The sequence below is a fragment of the Eptatretus burgeri genome, chromosome 16 (assembly GCF_056783735.1).
Source record: "Eptatretus burgeri isolate ZD-2024b chromosome 16, Ebu_testis_v1, whole genome shotgun sequence".
NCBI lineage: Eukaryota > Metazoa > Chordata > Myxini > Myxiniformes > Myxinidae > Eptatretus > Eptatretus burgeri.
In genome coordinates this window covers 26,130,620-26,148,119 of record NC_140976.1, presented here as the reverse complement: position 1 = coordinate 26,148,119, position 17,500 = coordinate 26,130,620, and the positions used below count along the sequence as shown (strand labels likewise).

At 42.5% G+C, this 17,500-nt stretch overlaps 1 protein-coding gene across 13 annotated transcripts in view; it reads right to left on the bottom strand.

The window, feature by feature from the left end:
* SGSM1 (small G protein signaling modulator 1) overlaps window positions 1–17,500 on the bottom strand; it is a 165,695-nt gene that overhangs the window by 146,558 nt on the left and 1,637 nt on the right. For 12 of the 13 annotated variants that reach the window (XM_085859292.1, XM_085859284.1, XM_085859285.1 and 9 more), the window contains exon 3: window positions 4,513–4,588. Coding sequence is in view for 7 of the 13 variants with exons in the window: in XM_085859284.1 (XP_085715410.1) it covers window positions 4,513–4,588 (76 nt within the window). In the remaining 6 variants the exon portion in view is untranslated. Of the gene's footprint in view, window positions 1–4,512; window positions 4,589–16,883; window positions 16,981–17,500 lie in introns of all 13 variants that reach the window. The other variant, XM_085859289.1, reaches the window with a different exon arrangement.

Sequence of the window (17,500 nt, the reverse complement as noted above, 5' to 3'; positions counted from 1 at the left end):
ACTACAATTACGGCCGCCATCTTGAATTTCAAAATGGCCACTACCGAAAACCATTTTTGTGATTTATTGGTCACCAAGAAGCCTAAGCACTTGAATTAAGTGTCTAATTCAATGTTTTCACACACAAGGAATCCAATAAACACACTTATAATGCTCCATTTTCAGTCTTTCTGCTTTAAAATCGAAATGAGACCCTTTCATAAACAACTAAATACTTAAAAGTGTTTGCTCGATGTTTAATATCCAAATGCTATGAGCGTGTAGAAATGGCTTTATCCAATTTAATTGGTAGCGTCTCTCTTGCCGGTAGAATATTCAGAAGTAGCACCAGCAGGTCTGCCACAAACTGACTTGTATGCACCAGTTGTTGCAGGTCAAGTAAAAGCTGAATCAAGCGTCATGTCCGCATCCAGAGAGAAAGAAGACGGCTGGTTGAGTGCAATGTTAGAACTTGTATCAAACAAGATGGAACTTGATACCAAAGACTTTGTCTCATAGGCAGCTTACCATACCAATAGGTAATAAACTGAGATCAGACCAGTGTCACCCATTGCATTGATGCCTTTGTTCGCAGAACCAGCACATACGCCAGCTATGATAGAACATGCTATGCGTCTTGTGGCGAGGATGATTCAGCATTTGCACCCTGATCAAATACCTGTGATAACCATGCATCAGCCATTATATTCCATCGCGAAACAAATCCAGTGGGCATGGCCAGACCATTTTGGCTGGGATAAATTTGTGGTGGTAATGGGAGGTCTCCACATAGAGATGAATGTGTTGAAATTACTCGGAGAATTCCTCAGTGGTAGCGGATGGATAGCAGTTCTTGTGCAGTCTGAAGTCACAACCTCTGGTCGAGCTGTTGATATATTGAAGGGTTCGCACGTCACCAGGTTTCGCTATGTACACCAAGTAACGGCAGCAGCTTTGCACCTCCTTTGGAAACCTGCGTACATCACATATGCCAAATCACTTGGGCCAGATGATGACACAATGGATTTTGAAACTTGGCATCAAGTCAATTGCAGTAAGGTTCCTCAATTCCAAGACTGGGCTTTGGTTCTGGATCTTGAACTTCGACTCTTGCAATTTGTGCATTCTCTGTGTGAAGCAAACTTTGAGTTTGAGTTCAGTGCCTTGGACAAATTGTTCCATCGATGTTTTCTTTGGATCACACAAATTATGCAAGATGGCTCCCTATCAATATCAAGGACATGGTACAGCTTCGTCAGCAAGTGCCATCAGTTCATGAGCAATTTGAGAATGGTAACTTTGTGGTGCAGAGATCACCTTACACTTTCTCTGCTATGGCTATGGACCAAGCCCACGAACAGATGAATGATCACATCAAAGGAGATGGCAGTGTGATTGGAATCACTGATAATCCTTCTGCTTTGATCAAGAGGATTACAGCTGGTCCTGAAGTGGCTCGAATCATCGATGAGTTTGAGAATTCATTTGGAATTACTTCCACAATATCTACAGATCACCATGATTAGGGACAATCCACTCAGTTGAAATTTGCCAAACACGTCAAAGCTGTGGTTGCAACATTTGAAGAAGTAGGTAATCCCTTCACAGAAGATACAAATGATCTGATCGTGCTGGACACAAAGGAGGTGACGACAGAAGATGCAATCTTTAGGCTGAGGAATGTGGAAGCAAATAGGCAGTCATAATACGACACATATGCTGCTGAACCCTTGGAGCAGTGAGTAAAACCAATTTCAGACATCATACCAAAGAACAACATGGCTCCCTTCCACAAGACTTCACCCTCAAAACACTCCAGAACATCACACCAAATTAGGACTCTGAAAAGCAACTGTGAGTTGTTTGGCAGAATGTACATATCTTGTCAGTCCCAAGAAGGGGACATGGATGAATTCTTCAGTCATGAAAACCAGGGATCACCACCTTCTCTATCAGACATGGGAGAACTGAGGCAATGTACTAAATTGGACCTTATTGGATGTTTCGACAAGCTGGCTACTAATACGGCTTCTGAGTGTGGTTCACCAGAGGTAGATTCCAAGATTCTCAATGGATCTGTTATAGTCAATATGCTGCTTCCCAAGTCCTGCTCAACATTCGGAGACTATGCTGAAAATGTGTTCTTGCCTGATGTACTGAGAAATCTGCAAAACACAAAACATCTGGATGTTATATGGGATCGATATATTGACAACAGTTTGAAGAGTTCAACGAGAAAGAGGGGAACGGGGAGCCGCATTATTGTCACAAATTATTCGCCAATTCCGCAGAACTGGCAGAGCTTTCTTCGCATGGACCAAAATAAGAGTGAGCAGTATCATTACCTGTCACAGTGCGTCGCTAAGTTATCCACACAAGAGAAGGAGCTACATAGCACACAAGATACCAATGTTATCTCTTCCCAAGAGTGCAACATAGAATCTTCTCTAGCTCCATGCAACCATGAAGAAGCAGACACGAGGTTATTCTTGCATGCTCTCCATTGTGCACAAAATTGCCATCACAGAATCCTGATCAGGTCAGTCAACACTGACGTTGTCCTTGCAATTGCCATATTTCATGCTTTATCCCTTGACAAACTATGGGTTGCATATGGAGTCAAGAAACACAACAGGTTAATACCGGCTCACACGTTTGCAAACAGTCTTGTTGAAAATAAGGCCAAAGCTCTTCTGGTCTTTCATGCCTTCACTGGCTGTGACACGTCGTCGTCATTCAGTGGTATTGGGAAGAAAACCGCTTGGGACATCTGGACCAATTTCCCTGATGTAATGGACACTTTCTTGAGTTTATCCCAAGAGCCTTCATCAGTCTCAGATGAGAATGTGTGTCAACTGGAAAGTTTCGTCATTCGTCTTTATGACAGAACCAGTGAATGCACTGAAGTGAATCGGGCAAGGAAGCTTCTGTTCGCGAAAGGAAGACATATAGATCGCCTACCCCCCACAAAGGCAGCCCTCACGGAACATATCAAGAGGTCGACATCCCAGGCAGGACACATCTGGGGCCAAGCGCTGATGTCTAGGCAGCAGTTACCAAGCCCATGCAACTAGGGATGGACGAAGAACGCCATTGAATAGCGGATACCTTTCTGGACAGCACTTGCCGAGGCAGCCAAATCCTGCACAGAGCTGTTCAAATGCGGCTGCAAAAAGGCATGCAGACCACCATACAAATATTTCTGTGCATCTCTCCCATGCACTGAACGTTGCCATTGTGCAGGAACATGTTATCATACAGATTGAAGTCAGAACTGTATCTAGACCAGATGAACTATACTTGGGACAGTGTATATGTCATTTTAAAGCAGAAAGACTGACAATAGAGCATTTTAAGTGTGTTTATTGGATTCCTTGTGTGTGAAAGCATTTGATTAGACTCTTTATTCATTTTGCTAAATCTCTTTGTGCCCGAGATATCTTAAAATATTATTTTCGGTGGTGGCCATTTTGGAATTCAAGATGGCGGCCGTAAATGTTTTCTGATCAGGTGTGTCCTGCTCTTATATGAAAGAACATATAAAAATGGATATGTATGCCAAATTTCACACTTTTTTCACAATCTGAACGATTTTTCTTTAATCTACTGTACTAAAAGACAGATTTCGATTATACACCTTAATTACGCTGTATGATGACATCATGGTTCCAAGGCAAGGCATTTTAAAGTAGGTTGAAACAAATGGTGGCTTAAGACCCCCTGCGAGGGAGAACGGGCTGACCAAGGATAAGCCTGTTCTTTTTTTCCATGAGACGAGTTAATTATCTTCAAAAGGGGTGTTTAAATTTACCTAAACACCCAATTTTACTCCAGGCACTCCCTTGGAGTTCCCTTAGTATGCATGCAAAGGTTTGGGCCGCTAGGTTGCATGGTGTTGGAGTTATGGAGGAGACACACTGACATTTATTATATGTACAGATAGATATAGATACCATAGATAGTGATCGTTTATTTCTCAACATAATCACCACTACGGTCCATACATTTCTACCTACATACAAGTAGTTTTTTTTGACATCATCACGATAGAACTGTGCATCCGGCTGACTTAACCAGCACTTCACAACGGCTCGGACATCATTGGCAGAAGAAAAAAATATTCTTCACGAAGGTGTTCCTTAAGTTTGAAGAAGAGATGAAAATCTGATAGCGCCAAGTCAAGGCTGGTGATCCTTTGTGGCGGTACTCCATTGACCGTCTTAAACTCTCAGAATCGTAATGGTTCACCCAACTCTCATCTCCAGTCATCCAAACTCTCATCTCGTCATCTCCAGTTATCTCACCTGATATGCAGTCATCCCAACTCTCATCTCCAGTGTTTCACTCTTCACATCACTGACAATGTCGTGCTGCCCTCTGCCATCTTGACTAACATGGCACTAAGACATATAGTGCCAGAATCACGAAACGTCACACCCAATGGTGGGAAGAACTCATGTACAGACTGCTCACACTAGTTCTTCCCACCACTTAGAACCATAATGTGTGACACAGAGAATACCATGCACTCACCACAAAATGAGATTATGTGACTACTGTCCTCATGGACGAATTTCCTTGTGACAGATTCCTCCATGATCTGCTTCACCTGGACAGACAGAAATAAACATAATGCATATAATCACCGCAAGCCAATATTTGTCAAACACAAGAAAACACATTGCAGCAAAAGTAATACTGTTGTGCTCTTGAACAAATGCCAAGCAAACAAATTTCTGTAGTGTTATAAAGCTTTACTCAGGATTGATGAAAATCTTATGGAGCCAAGTCAGGGCTGGCGATCCATTGCCGCGGTACTCCATTGAGATTATTGATTGATTGATCCCAAGATTACAAATTTCTTGCAAAGCACTATTTGCTCAAAGCAGAGCAGCAGAGGCCAGCAAGATGGAAATTCGCAAATGTTCATAACAATGCTTTTCATTGAACAACATCAGGCATGTCATACACTTCATGACACAATCTCAAAGGCCAAAGGCAGTATGACAACTTTACTGGCACAATACTCATCACCAAACTCGAAACACCACCCTCTTCTTTTTATTTTTAGATAGAGATCAAGGCTCTTGGAAAAGCTGAACGACATTGAGACCTCAACACACCAACAATGAAGCAGAAGGGAATAGGCAGATCAGGAGTAAAAGATACAGGGAAATGAGAAACAGACAGACAGCACAGTATGGAGGGACATACGGAAGGGGTTAACATAATGATTAAATGTAAAAACACATTTGAGTCAAGATACCGGTCGACAGAGGTTAGATGGTGATTACAAAAACTGTACCACTGGTCAGAATCTTTGGCAATGCGACACGTGGACACGCTTGAACAAAAATTATTTTCAAGGAAATATTTTATTTCCATAATGAAGGAAAAAGCGCCTTCCACAAGTAATATTTTAGTATCCATCCCAAGATGAAGTTGGGCATCTACACTAAAAAAAATGTCGGTGTGTGTGTGTGTGTGTGTGTGTGTGTGTGTGTGTGTGTGTGTGTGTGTGTGTGTTCCATAACTCCAAAACCATGAAACGTAGCAGCCTGAAACTTTGTATGCATACTAAGGGAACTCCAAGGAAGTGTACGAGTGAAAATTTGGTGTTTGGATTTAATAAAACACCCCTTTTGAAGATAATTAACGACTTTATTTAATTATATCCTTTATCAGGCAATCCTCGGCCACCTCACTCTCTGGGGTCTGAAGGTGCATCTTGGGTTACTTTGCTGGGGTCTGAAGGTGCCATGTTTTTTGGCCTGCTCAACCATGCCTTGACTTGGAACAGGCCGCAACGATTTCTTAACGATAGTTTTTTTTTCAATTTCGTCACTCATTATCGAATGCCTGTTCATCATAGCTACGAATCACTGGGTACATTGCAATGTTTATAAACGCCCAGAGACGACAGCGTTTGTGGCTACATTTCATTTCTGCACATGGCATAACCTCGAGAATCTCTTAAACTCAGCCAAATCACAAAATCTGAGCTCCAGAATTGAACTTAGCAGCAGTTCCGACGTCTAAAAATGTGTCAATTTGTACAATTCAGACATATTTGATATTTCGGGAGTCTCCGGGAGGATGTGTGCTTAATATGACGGCGGCTCGGAGATTGCTATCGCTTGCCAATTGAGCGGTTCCTTTTCAACTATTTCATTGGAGTGCTTAATCCACTTGGTGAGCACTCTCCAATATTAACACTGTCACTGAATACTGTATGTCAATCGACTTGAACAATGTTCAGTAGGCACATGCCTGTGCATGCTGGCCCCGTGTTGTTCTGCGCTGTAATGGGTGATGGCTGGCTTGCTGAAAATGTGAAATTTCCCCTTTTTGTATGAAATTCTTTCATTATATGACCCGCCACTTCGGCATAAATAAATACAAATTGAAAAAAAATGAAACGTTTTGTTAACATCACGGCAGGATAGCCGAGAGGTACGCATGCTCGCTCTAAGCTGTGTAGCCCGAGTTTGAATCCCGACGTGTCTGGACGGTGATTATCTTGGCACGTATCCAGGTGCTGGTTATGGTCAGATGGTGATTATCTCCATACGTGTCTGGATGGTGGTTATCTCCACATGTATCCAGATCATGGTTATCTCTGCACATATCCGGACCGTGGTTATCTCCATATGTGTCTAATGATGGTCATCTACACATGTATCTGGATGGTGGTTAGGTTATCTCCACATATATCCGGACGGTGATTATCTCCATACATGTCTGGCCGGTGGTCATCTTCGCATGTATCCAGACAGTGGTTATCTCTGCACTTAGCCAAACAGTGGTTATCTCCACACATATTCAAATGGTGGTTATCACCACACATATCCACACGGTGGTAATCTCTGCACATATCCGGACCATGGTTATGTCCGGACAGTCGTTATCTCCATACTTCCAAACGGTGGTCACATCAGGACAGACCCTCCCCTCACACTGACTACCCTTCTCTTCCCCTCATGCTGCCTTCCCCCCTCCCCTCACGCTGCCTTCCTCCCCCTCCCCTCACGCTGCCTTCCTCCCCTTCCCCTCATGCTGCCTTCCCCCCCTCATGCTGCCTTCCTCCCCTCCTCTCACATTTCTTTCCCCTCCCCTCCCTTCACCCTGACTTCCCTTACACTCTGCTCCCCTCTCCCCCACACCACCACCCCTACCCCTACTCAGTCTCCCTACCTCCTTGCTTCTCCACCCCTCTCTTTCCCATTCCCTCTTTTTCTCCCCCTCCCTCCTTTATATAACAGTCATCCGGATGGTGGTTATCTCTGCCCGTATCCAGATGGTAGTTATGTTCAGACGGAACCTCCTCTCACACCACGTTGCCTTGCCCTCCCCTCATGCTGCCTTCCCTTTCCCCCACCCCTCCTCACTCCTCTCATCCTCCTCACGCTCCCCTTCCTCCTTACTCTCCCACCCCTCCCCCCTCATATTCCCGTCAGCAAAGCGACGGGTTGTATTTGCTAATAAACCATGAAGTATGTACCAACACTACATGTAGACCAGAACAAGAGGGGCAGACATATTTTCCCACCCTATTGGTCTTTAATGACAATGTGATAGAATTAGAGCTTGCATGTCAGCCTTGAGGTGTGCACACTCTCATTTGAACTGTCAAGCCTAGGTTTGAATCTCAGCTCAGCTACAAACTGTAATCTTGGTGTTTAACAGGAAGGGTGATTCATCAAGGCGTGTGTTGTCCTCAGATGGGCATCCAATCCTGTAGCATTAATCGATGGACGTTAACGACCCTTAGCATTAATTGGTCCTTTGAGAAGAGTAGATGAGCTCTTGCTGGCAGCCTGAACAAAATTTATGCTTCCATAAAATATACTTCTCAAATTTTCAGTAAACACTTAAGGTAATGTGTGTCCCCTGTTAAAATCTGTTTCCCCCTGTTATGTCCTTCTACCATGCTGTGGCTGTAATTCTCTGCTTTTCATGGCTTCATCTCTTCGCTGAGCCTTGACTTTCTACACACAAAAGTTGATTCAAGTATAATTGTTTATAAAAAAAAAAATAAAATAAAAAAAACTTACCTGGAAGAAAGAAAAAAGTCAAATGTTTACTTGTTTCCACCATGGCCTAAGTCTTAATAAAGTAGGTTGTTTGGGATGTCACAAAGATAAATATTTGACAACTTACTTCTTTGCAACATCAACAAATGAAGTCGCAGGGGCGAAAAACTTTAGATGTAAGAAAGACTTAAATTTTTGACATCAAATCGGTCCTTTTCTCTGATCACAAATTTAGTTTCAGACCAGGTCACTCTATGTTGGACACGCTGCTTCAACTCTCAACAATGGATGGAGGCCCACAATGTCAGACATGAGATCAGGGCCGTCTGTCTGGACATATCTCAAGCTTTCAATACAGTCCGGCATCCTGCCTTGCTCTCCAAACTGTCTGCCTATGGAATCCAAGGCCAACTCCACACATGGTTGTTTTCTCTACTTTTGTCGCCTTCATGTAGCTCTCCATGGAATCCTCTTCCTGTCAAGGATGGAGTGCCCAAAGGCAGTTTTGTACCCCAATCTATTCCTAATCTTCATAAACAATCTCTCTGTAAAATCCTCTATATCTCTGCCAACTTCTTCAACCTCTGCCATGACATCACCCATCCTTTAGACAGACAGGCTGCAGCCTCTTCCCTTTCTTCAGACCTTGACAAAATTACAACCTGGTCAAGCACTTGGAACAGGTGCTTCAATCCTGACAAATCTCAATCAATTTCAATCTCAATCTCAATCTCTCTCCGAAAAGGCAATCTGGCAACCCCTCACATCTACTTTCCCAATAATCCTCTTGAAGAAGTTCAGTCACTCAAACATTTGGGTCTCACTATCAACCATGATCTTTCTTGGGCAAACCACGTATTGAAGTTGGCCTCCAAAGCCAGCCGCCAACTGGGTATCCTTTGTCATGCAAAGTCCTTCCTTTACACACCTGAACTTTTATCCACCGAAATAAAATAAGGCCTTCATCCGCAGCTTGATGGATTATTGCTCTCCCCTCCAAACTGGTTTCCCTGCCTCACACCTTGCTCAGTTTGATGCTGTGGAAACAAAGGCCTTCAAGGTCATTGGAATATCCCACGATGAAGCTGAGTTTATGGGCCTATCACTTTCACATCACAGACAGATTGGTTGTCTCTGCCATCTATCGCCTCCTTTCTCGTCTTGCACCCTCTGCTCTGTCCCTGCTTTGTCCACATTACACATGATGGTCCACCAATAACATCCTTCTGGTGAAACTACCAAAATTCAGAATCATGACTTACGTTCACAGGTGAAATAAAGCATTTCTTCAAATGAAACCTGAATCAACCAAACACTCATTAATGGCCACAGCAGTGTGACATAAACGTCTTCATACTCAATGACTCCTGTCATGGTATTTGGAAATACTTTTACACTAAAATATTTAAGAATTTTCATTAAAATAGAATTGACCAAATCTTGTCAGAGCCACAAATCATCTTTTGCTTGCACTGTTTCAGTGGCACCAACACTGATGTGGCACTACTCTCGTCTGGGTTGGCAGACTGCAGAAGAACAGAGAGCACAAGCAGATTGTGGTGGAGTGAGGTTAAATTAATAAGTTTGTCTTTGTCGAGATGCATCAAATTATAACGAAACAACTATGATGCTGGCTGCATATTTTGTTTCCTCCATTCAACAGTTCCTTTGACACATGAAGCACCACCCCACCTCTTCGCTTCAAACCCTTATCCACCTCTCGAGAGTCAAAGATTGGACAAAGGCTATTTGGGACCAGGATTTACGACTCACTTCGTCCTTACCACAATCTAAAACTTTCTACCTATGTGCAATACAAACAAGTTAGCTCTCCACCATCATATTGAACATGCAAGATATTTTCAACTTTAAAAGCAACAAGTCTGAAGACAACGATGGTTCACGAGCGGTATTTGACGATGTCGATTGTTTCAGAAGTCAAGGATGAGACAATGTGATGTTTGACCAAGTTATAAAAATGATCAACATGATGTGGTACGAGTGACAGGTTATTAGCTGCAAAATGTCATAAACCAGGTTTCGTTCAACAACTTTAAAAAATTTGACCTTTGCATAACCTTTAACGGTCATAAAACAATGTTGTCTACATTAAAATAAGGAAACAGGATACGTGCTATAGCTTATTGTAGTTAGTTCGTCGAAGAAGGTCGAAAACCCGGTTCGATCCCCACAACTTTGAAAATTTGACCTTTGTGACCTTTAAAGGTCAAAGGTCAAGGATTATGACCTTTGGTGCAAAACTTCCTCTGGAACATTCCAGGAACAATATAATGTCATATTGGCTATATGGCATTTTGCACTCATCGGATTATCCACACTTTGATGAAATCAGCGTAAAAACAAACTTGAAGGGGGCGCCACGGGCAAGGTGTTCAGACTAGAGCAAAATGGTTTCAAGACTTTAGGTGGGGAATGACCTCAAGATTATGCATAAAAAATATTGTCATCCCAGCTCTCAAAGTTTGGGCGGTTGTATGATTTTTATGTCAAAATTCGAAATTTTCTAAGTTCGTGACCTTGTGACCTTGACCTTGGGACGAAAATGAAAAATTGAGCTCTGTGGGGCTATGCAGGTGCCATTGGACTAACCAAATACTGAAACCCCTGCTCGATTCGACAAACCCGCTAGAAGATGCAAATTTAAATCGGCTACCCCCTAAAAACACAATTCGCAATTTTCTAAGTTCATGACCTTGTGGCCTTGACCTTGGGACGAAAATGAAAAATCGAGCTCTGTGGGGCTATGCAGGTGCCATTGGGCTAACCAAATACCGAAACCCTGCCAGATTCGACAAACCCCTCGGAGAAGAAAAAAATTTTATGTCAAAATTCGCAATTTTCTAAGTTCGTGACCTTGTGATGAAAATGAAAAAAAAAAATAAATAAATAAATAAATCGAGCTCCGTGGGGCTAACCAAATACCGAAACCCCTGTCAGATTCGACAAATTCCCTAGAAGATGCAAATTGAAATCGGCTACCCCCTAAAAACACGTTTTTTGGGCGTGACTCCGCCCATAATGGGCGCACCACGCCCATTTTCAGAAAAACACAACTAGATCATGATATAAACCTCCCACCAAAATTTTGTCAGGATCCGATCAAAACCCACGGAGCTATGCTCAGGACAGACAGACAGACACACAACAATAACGAATATAGTGGTCACTTATTTTTTTCGTGAAAATATTTTTTAGTGAACCAATAACCAGAACTACATTGACTACTATAATGGCAACAATTAATAACACCTTCACAGGTTTTGGCCCAAGTATTTCATGAACCAGGTGGTCAGGGCTGTTATGCAACTGAAACTGGTTATGGCCAGAATTTGCACATTTGTTCAGAGCGCCAGAGATAACTCACTCACCTTTTGTCAAAAAACATCACAAGATCTTTAATGTCCACCAGATAATTTGAGTGGACAGGTACCCACTAGCTTAACGTCCATCCGAAAGATGGGGTACTCAATGACAATGCTCGACCACCAAATCAGCAATCCGACACTTTATTTTGGGTTGGGATTTTAACCCAGACTGGACAGCTCACGAGTAAGTGCACCACCTCTGCATCATCCTGTTGGACCAAACCGGAATTCTCAGTGTAATCGATGTGAAAATGTTTTTGTTGAATACAATCTGCGATTGTACTTCATTATCACCTGTTTATGTATATAAGCAGTATAAATTAGCATCCAGTTTCATAACAGTCAGTTCTAATAAAAATGTGAGAACCAGTGTAGTGCCAAGTTAAACTAGAAAGCATCGGAAAATGCAAAGTCCGTCCGTATCCGCTTTGGACTCAAACTAAACTTGACGAAAAAGACAGTTAAAAAAACAATTGTACATTTTATGCATTTGTGTTTTCTACAATCTCATAATGAATGTTTGTTGAAGATTTGATGACACAAGCTCAATTGGTAAAAATGTAAAAGTCCGAACATACACACTGAATCTCAATGGTAAACAAAGATTTCGATTTCAAGGTAAACAAGTCTACCATTATGTCATCCTTGGAATTCTTTATTCCCCATTGTGAGTAGAATGACACGTGCCAAGTTTCAATTTTTTTCTGCTCAGCGGTTTCAGAGATGTAACATTTTCATTTTTTGCGTTTAATCCATAATAACTGCCATACCACATGACCTATGAGGTCACAATCATCATTAAAATATTCTCCATGGGGGAATGGTCACTCCTATCCTGAAAATTGTGTTAATCGGACAAGTGGATGCCGAGACAAAAAATGTCAAAAAAAAAAATGAGCAAAACAAGTGACGAAGAACAACAACAACAACAACAACAATAACAATAATAATAACAAGTCTGAAGACGACAATGGTTCACGAGCGGTATTTGACGATGTAGATGGTTTCAGAAGTCAAGGATGAGACAATGTGATAATTTTTGACCAAGTTATAAAAATGATCAACAGGATGTGGTACGAGTGACAGGTTATTAGCTGCAAAATGTCGAAAACCCGGTTTCGTTCAACAGCTTTCAAAATTTGACCTTTGCATAACCTTTAAAGGTCACAAAACAATGTTGTGGACATTAAAATAAGGAAACAGGATACGTGCTATAGCTTAATTATTGGAGTTAGTTCATCGAAGAAGGTCGAAAACCCGGTTCGATTCCCACAACTTTGAAAATTTGACCTTTGTGAACTTTAAAGGTCAAAGGTCAAGGATTATGACCTTTGGTGCAAAACTTCCTCTGGAACATTCCAGGAACAATAAAACGTCATATAGCTCTCAAAGTTTGGGCGGTCATATGATTTTTAGATCAAAATTCACAATTTTCTGAGTTTGTGACCTTGTGACGAAAATGAAAAATCGAGCTCTGTGGGGCTATGGAGGTGCCATTGGGCTAACCAAATACTGAAACCCCTGCCAGATTCGACAAACCCCCTCAGAGAAGATGGATTTTTATGTCAAAATTCGCAATTTTCTACGTTTGTGACCTTGACCTTGGGACGAAAATGAAAAAAAAATAAAATCGAGCTCTGTGGGGCTATGAAGGTGTCATTGGGCTAACCAAATTCCGAAACCCCTGCCAGATTCGACAAACCCCTCGGAGAAGATGGATTTTTGTCAAAATTCGCAATTTAAGTTCGTGACCTTGACCTTGGGATGAAAATGAAAAAAAAAAAATAATCGAGCTCCGTACGGCTATGCAGGTGCCATTGGGCTAACCAAATAATGAAACCCCTGTCAGATTCGACAAACCCCCTAGGAGAAGATGCAAATTGAAATCGGCTACCCCCTAAAACATGTTTTTTGGGCGTGGCTCCGCCCATAATGGGCGCACCACACCCATTCTCAGGAAAACAACTTCATTATCACCTGTTTATGATCAACATACGAGTGACAGGTTATTAGCTGCAAAATGTCATAAACCAGGTTTCGTTCAACAACTTAAAAAAATTTGACCTTTGCATAACCTTTAACGGTCACAAAACAATGTTGTCTACATTAAAATAAGGAAACAGGATACGTGCTATAGCTTATTGGAGTTAGTTCGTCGAAGAAGGTCGAAAACCCGGTTCGATTCCCACAACTTTGAAAATTTGACCTTTGTGACCTTTAAAGGTCAAAGGGCAAGGATTATGACCTTTGGTGCAAAACTTCCTCTGGAACATTCCAGGAACAATATAACGTCATATTGGCTATATGGCATTTTGCCAAGCTGTTATATACACCATGTATATCTGGTTTTTCGGCTGTTGCTAGGCAACGGAAGGGTCCATAGCAACGGTTCTCTCACACATAACTAGGACATACCATGAACCTACCATACCAGTTTCATATATATCTGACTCATAGTTTCTGAGATATAACGAACTTCGTCTTTTTATTGTTTTCAACCAGGGTTCAAAGTCAATCTTCCCCGACAGTTTTCATAGGATCCTGCTGGAATTTTTTGACAATATGGCTGAATGTACTGCCCACAGTCGCTCGGGCCCCGATTTTTGATTTTCGAAAAAATTAATTTATGATTTTTCAAAAATTTCAAAGTCCCGTTGCTTGGCAATGGTGGTGTCCATAGCAATGGTTCTCATTTGCACACAACTTGGTCATGGTATGAACCTACCAAACAAGTTTCATCGAAATCGCCATTGTATTAACGGAGCACTGGACCGAACAGACAGACAGACAGACAAGCCGGTAGGCGGACATGGGTATTCGACTACCCAATAGAACCTGACGTTATGGGCCCGTTCGATGGGGAATGACCTAAGGATCAAGCACAAGAAAATTTATGATTCTAGCATCAAGGGTAAATGCTGCAGATTGTTTTTTCGTTAAAATACCCCCACATTTAGAGGTTTTTCGGCCATTGCTAGGCAACGGAGGGGTCCATAACAACGGTTTTCTCACACATAACTAGGACATACCATGAACCTACCATACCAGTTTCATGTATATCTGACTCAAAGTCTCTGAGATATAACGAACTTCGTTTTTTTATTGTTTTCGACCAGAGTTCATTCAAAGTCTATCTTCTCCGACAGTTTTTATAGGATCTGGCTGGAAATTTTTCACAATATGGCTGAATGTACTGTCCGCAGTCGCTCGGGGCCAGATTTTTGATTTTCGAAAAATAATTATGATTTTTCAAAAATTTCAAAGTCCCGTTGCTCGGCAACGGTGGTGTCCATAGCAACGGTTCTCATTTGCACACAACAAGGTCATGGTATGAACCTACCAACCAAGTTTCATTGAAATCGCCATTGTATTAACGGAGCACTGGACAGAACAGAGGGACAGACAGACAGACAGACGGACGGACAAACATATCGATGGAAAAAGTGATAATAAGGGTAGAACAGATTTCAAAAAAAAAAATATGAAATTTTTTATTTTTCCGACAAGATCGACTACCCAACAGACAGAAAAAAACAAGCCGGGAGGCGGACATGGGTAGTCGGCCGTTGCTAGGCAACGGTTCTTTCTCACACATAACTAGAACATACCATGAACCTACCATACCAGTTTCATGTATATCTGACTCATAGTCTCTGAGATATAACGAACTTCGTTTTTTTAATTGTTTTCGACCAGGGTTCATTCAAAGTCTACCTTCTCAGACAGTTTCATAGGATCCGGCTGGAAATTTTTGACAATATGGCTGAATGTACTGCGCACAGTCGCTCGTGGCCCGATTTTTGATTTTCGAAAAAATTACTGTAGCATAGAATGTAGCATAGAATGCATCCTTCACAGTGAGATTATGCCTGGTGTTTGCTGAATGGTGAGGTGGTGGGCTTGGGATCCCAGGGTCCTGAGTTCAAATCCCGCTCAACTGTTGAATTAACACCAGGTGGGGTTAACTCAACCTGTCATCCTTCCGAGGTTGGCAAAATGAGTGCCAGCATACTGCTATCCTGTATCGGAGTGGCGACCCGTCCAGGATTGTACCCAATAGCCAAGGAGACTGCTACGCTCTGCACAGAGTATGGTCCTGATGGATGGATGGATGGATGGCGAGATCACTCGCCTCAACCGGAGCATATACAGAGAGAGACCAGGGAAATGACAAAATGCTTGGTTTCATAATACGCTCGTTGACCGGTGTTACCTCAATTTTCATTGGAGTCAGCTTATTCGACATAGCTACAGCAACTCCTTGGGCATGGTAACCATCAGTGACCAGACCAACAGTAGGTGTAACCACCCACCATTATCTCGCCGCAATCCGGTCTCCGAACCTTTATTAGAGAGTGCTGCAATACCGATGTCCAAACGCTTGAGCTCAGATGATAAGAGACAGGTGATCATTCTCTCTTTGGGATAAGACATTCCAGGCACCCACCCAAAGGGACCGCCTCAGGTTAACCCAAGGAGACCACCGTCTGGTGGACACCTCAGCACCACCCCGACACACACTACTGAAATCTGATCCGGGAAGGTTACCCTGTGTTTTTCCTCCTTTCATCAAAGCATGGGGGGGTCCACATATATGTGGGGGGTCCACATATATGTGGGGGGTCAAAGAGTGGACCACATATCGCACTAAAGCTTTGCCCCAATCTCATCATCCGGTGAGCTGCCCTGCGAAGGGCCTGCACAGGAGGTACTCCCACGGAGTAGGTTTTCAGATTTATTTTTGCTTTTTGTACGTTTTGCAGAATGAAGGGTTTTACGGTGACCGGAGTGCAAATCCTGCCACCAACCTCCTTGTAAAAAGTAACCCAACTGCAGGATGTCCACAGACAGAGTTTGGCAAAGATATGGATGACCGTTGGCTCACAAGAAGCTCCTCCGCCCTTTGACAGGTTTTGCTTTTAATCCTACTGAGTGTCCATATCATACACCCTCCTCCCCAGAAAACCTGGTGGGGGAGACAGTTTAGTTTCTGACAACCAGACCATACAACAGGTTAGTACAGGTTTACATGATACCTGCAGCAAGTCACAAATCTGATCTGGCCTGACCTGACAAGTTGCCCTGTCATGTGACCTCCCCTGCCCTTTCCAACGTCTCTCACTGAAGCAAGTCAGTAATATTGTACAGAATGAGACAGGTATCATGATATCGCTCTGAGCTCTCTCCTACTTTCTTTGCCGAACTGGAACTATGGTGATTTATGGTTGACCGATATCTGTCTAATTGATCGACACAATCACTTGAAAATCTTGTTTGTGATAAATTTCGTTTGCAGCATGTGTATTCTAATGAAATAGCGTTTTCATACAATTCATCGAACATATCAGGGGAAGATGCATGATTTTCTTTTACAAAGGGGTAAGAGGTTACATGCGGGGTGGGGATGGAAGGGGTAACATCACCCACTTTACCATCCCTCAAGACTTTCAAAACAAGCCCTTCCACTGCACAGCTTTCTACCTACATGTGTGCACAACAGGTGAGTCAATCAAACTTAGAACCTCTTCGTCTTCCATTGTATTCGAGTCAAACTCATTGCACAATGCAATGACATAATGGATCTGTCAAAAATAAAAAAAAAGACTCCAGTGAATCAGTTTATTTTGAAAATATTAAAAAAAAAAAAATGCCGGGTATGATCGATATATGTCAGGGGGGGGTGGGCAAGGTCATCCAAAACAAAAACAATGGCAACTGGAAACTTCAACCCCCACCCCAAGATATCAACAACATGCAGAACATAACCAGAAGCTTAATTACAAGTCATCACAGGACACGGCACGGGACACACTCGACAATGCATGTCCATCGTCGTTCTCCATTAGCGGAGTAACCAGCCCTTTATGGAGCCCTCTTACTCGTTGCCAGAATATAGCCAGAGAAGAACAGCACTCATGTGTCCTCCCCCTCCCCTTATACTCTGCTGTCGGTGTTTCCCCCTTTCCATCATTCTGCTACGAGCCTCGATCATGAATACAGAAAAATTAAAAAGTGGCCAGCAGTCCGTCCAGGATAGACAACAATCCAGAGGATGGACAACAACCCACAGTCTGCGTATAATAAGAAGTTTGGATCTTTTAA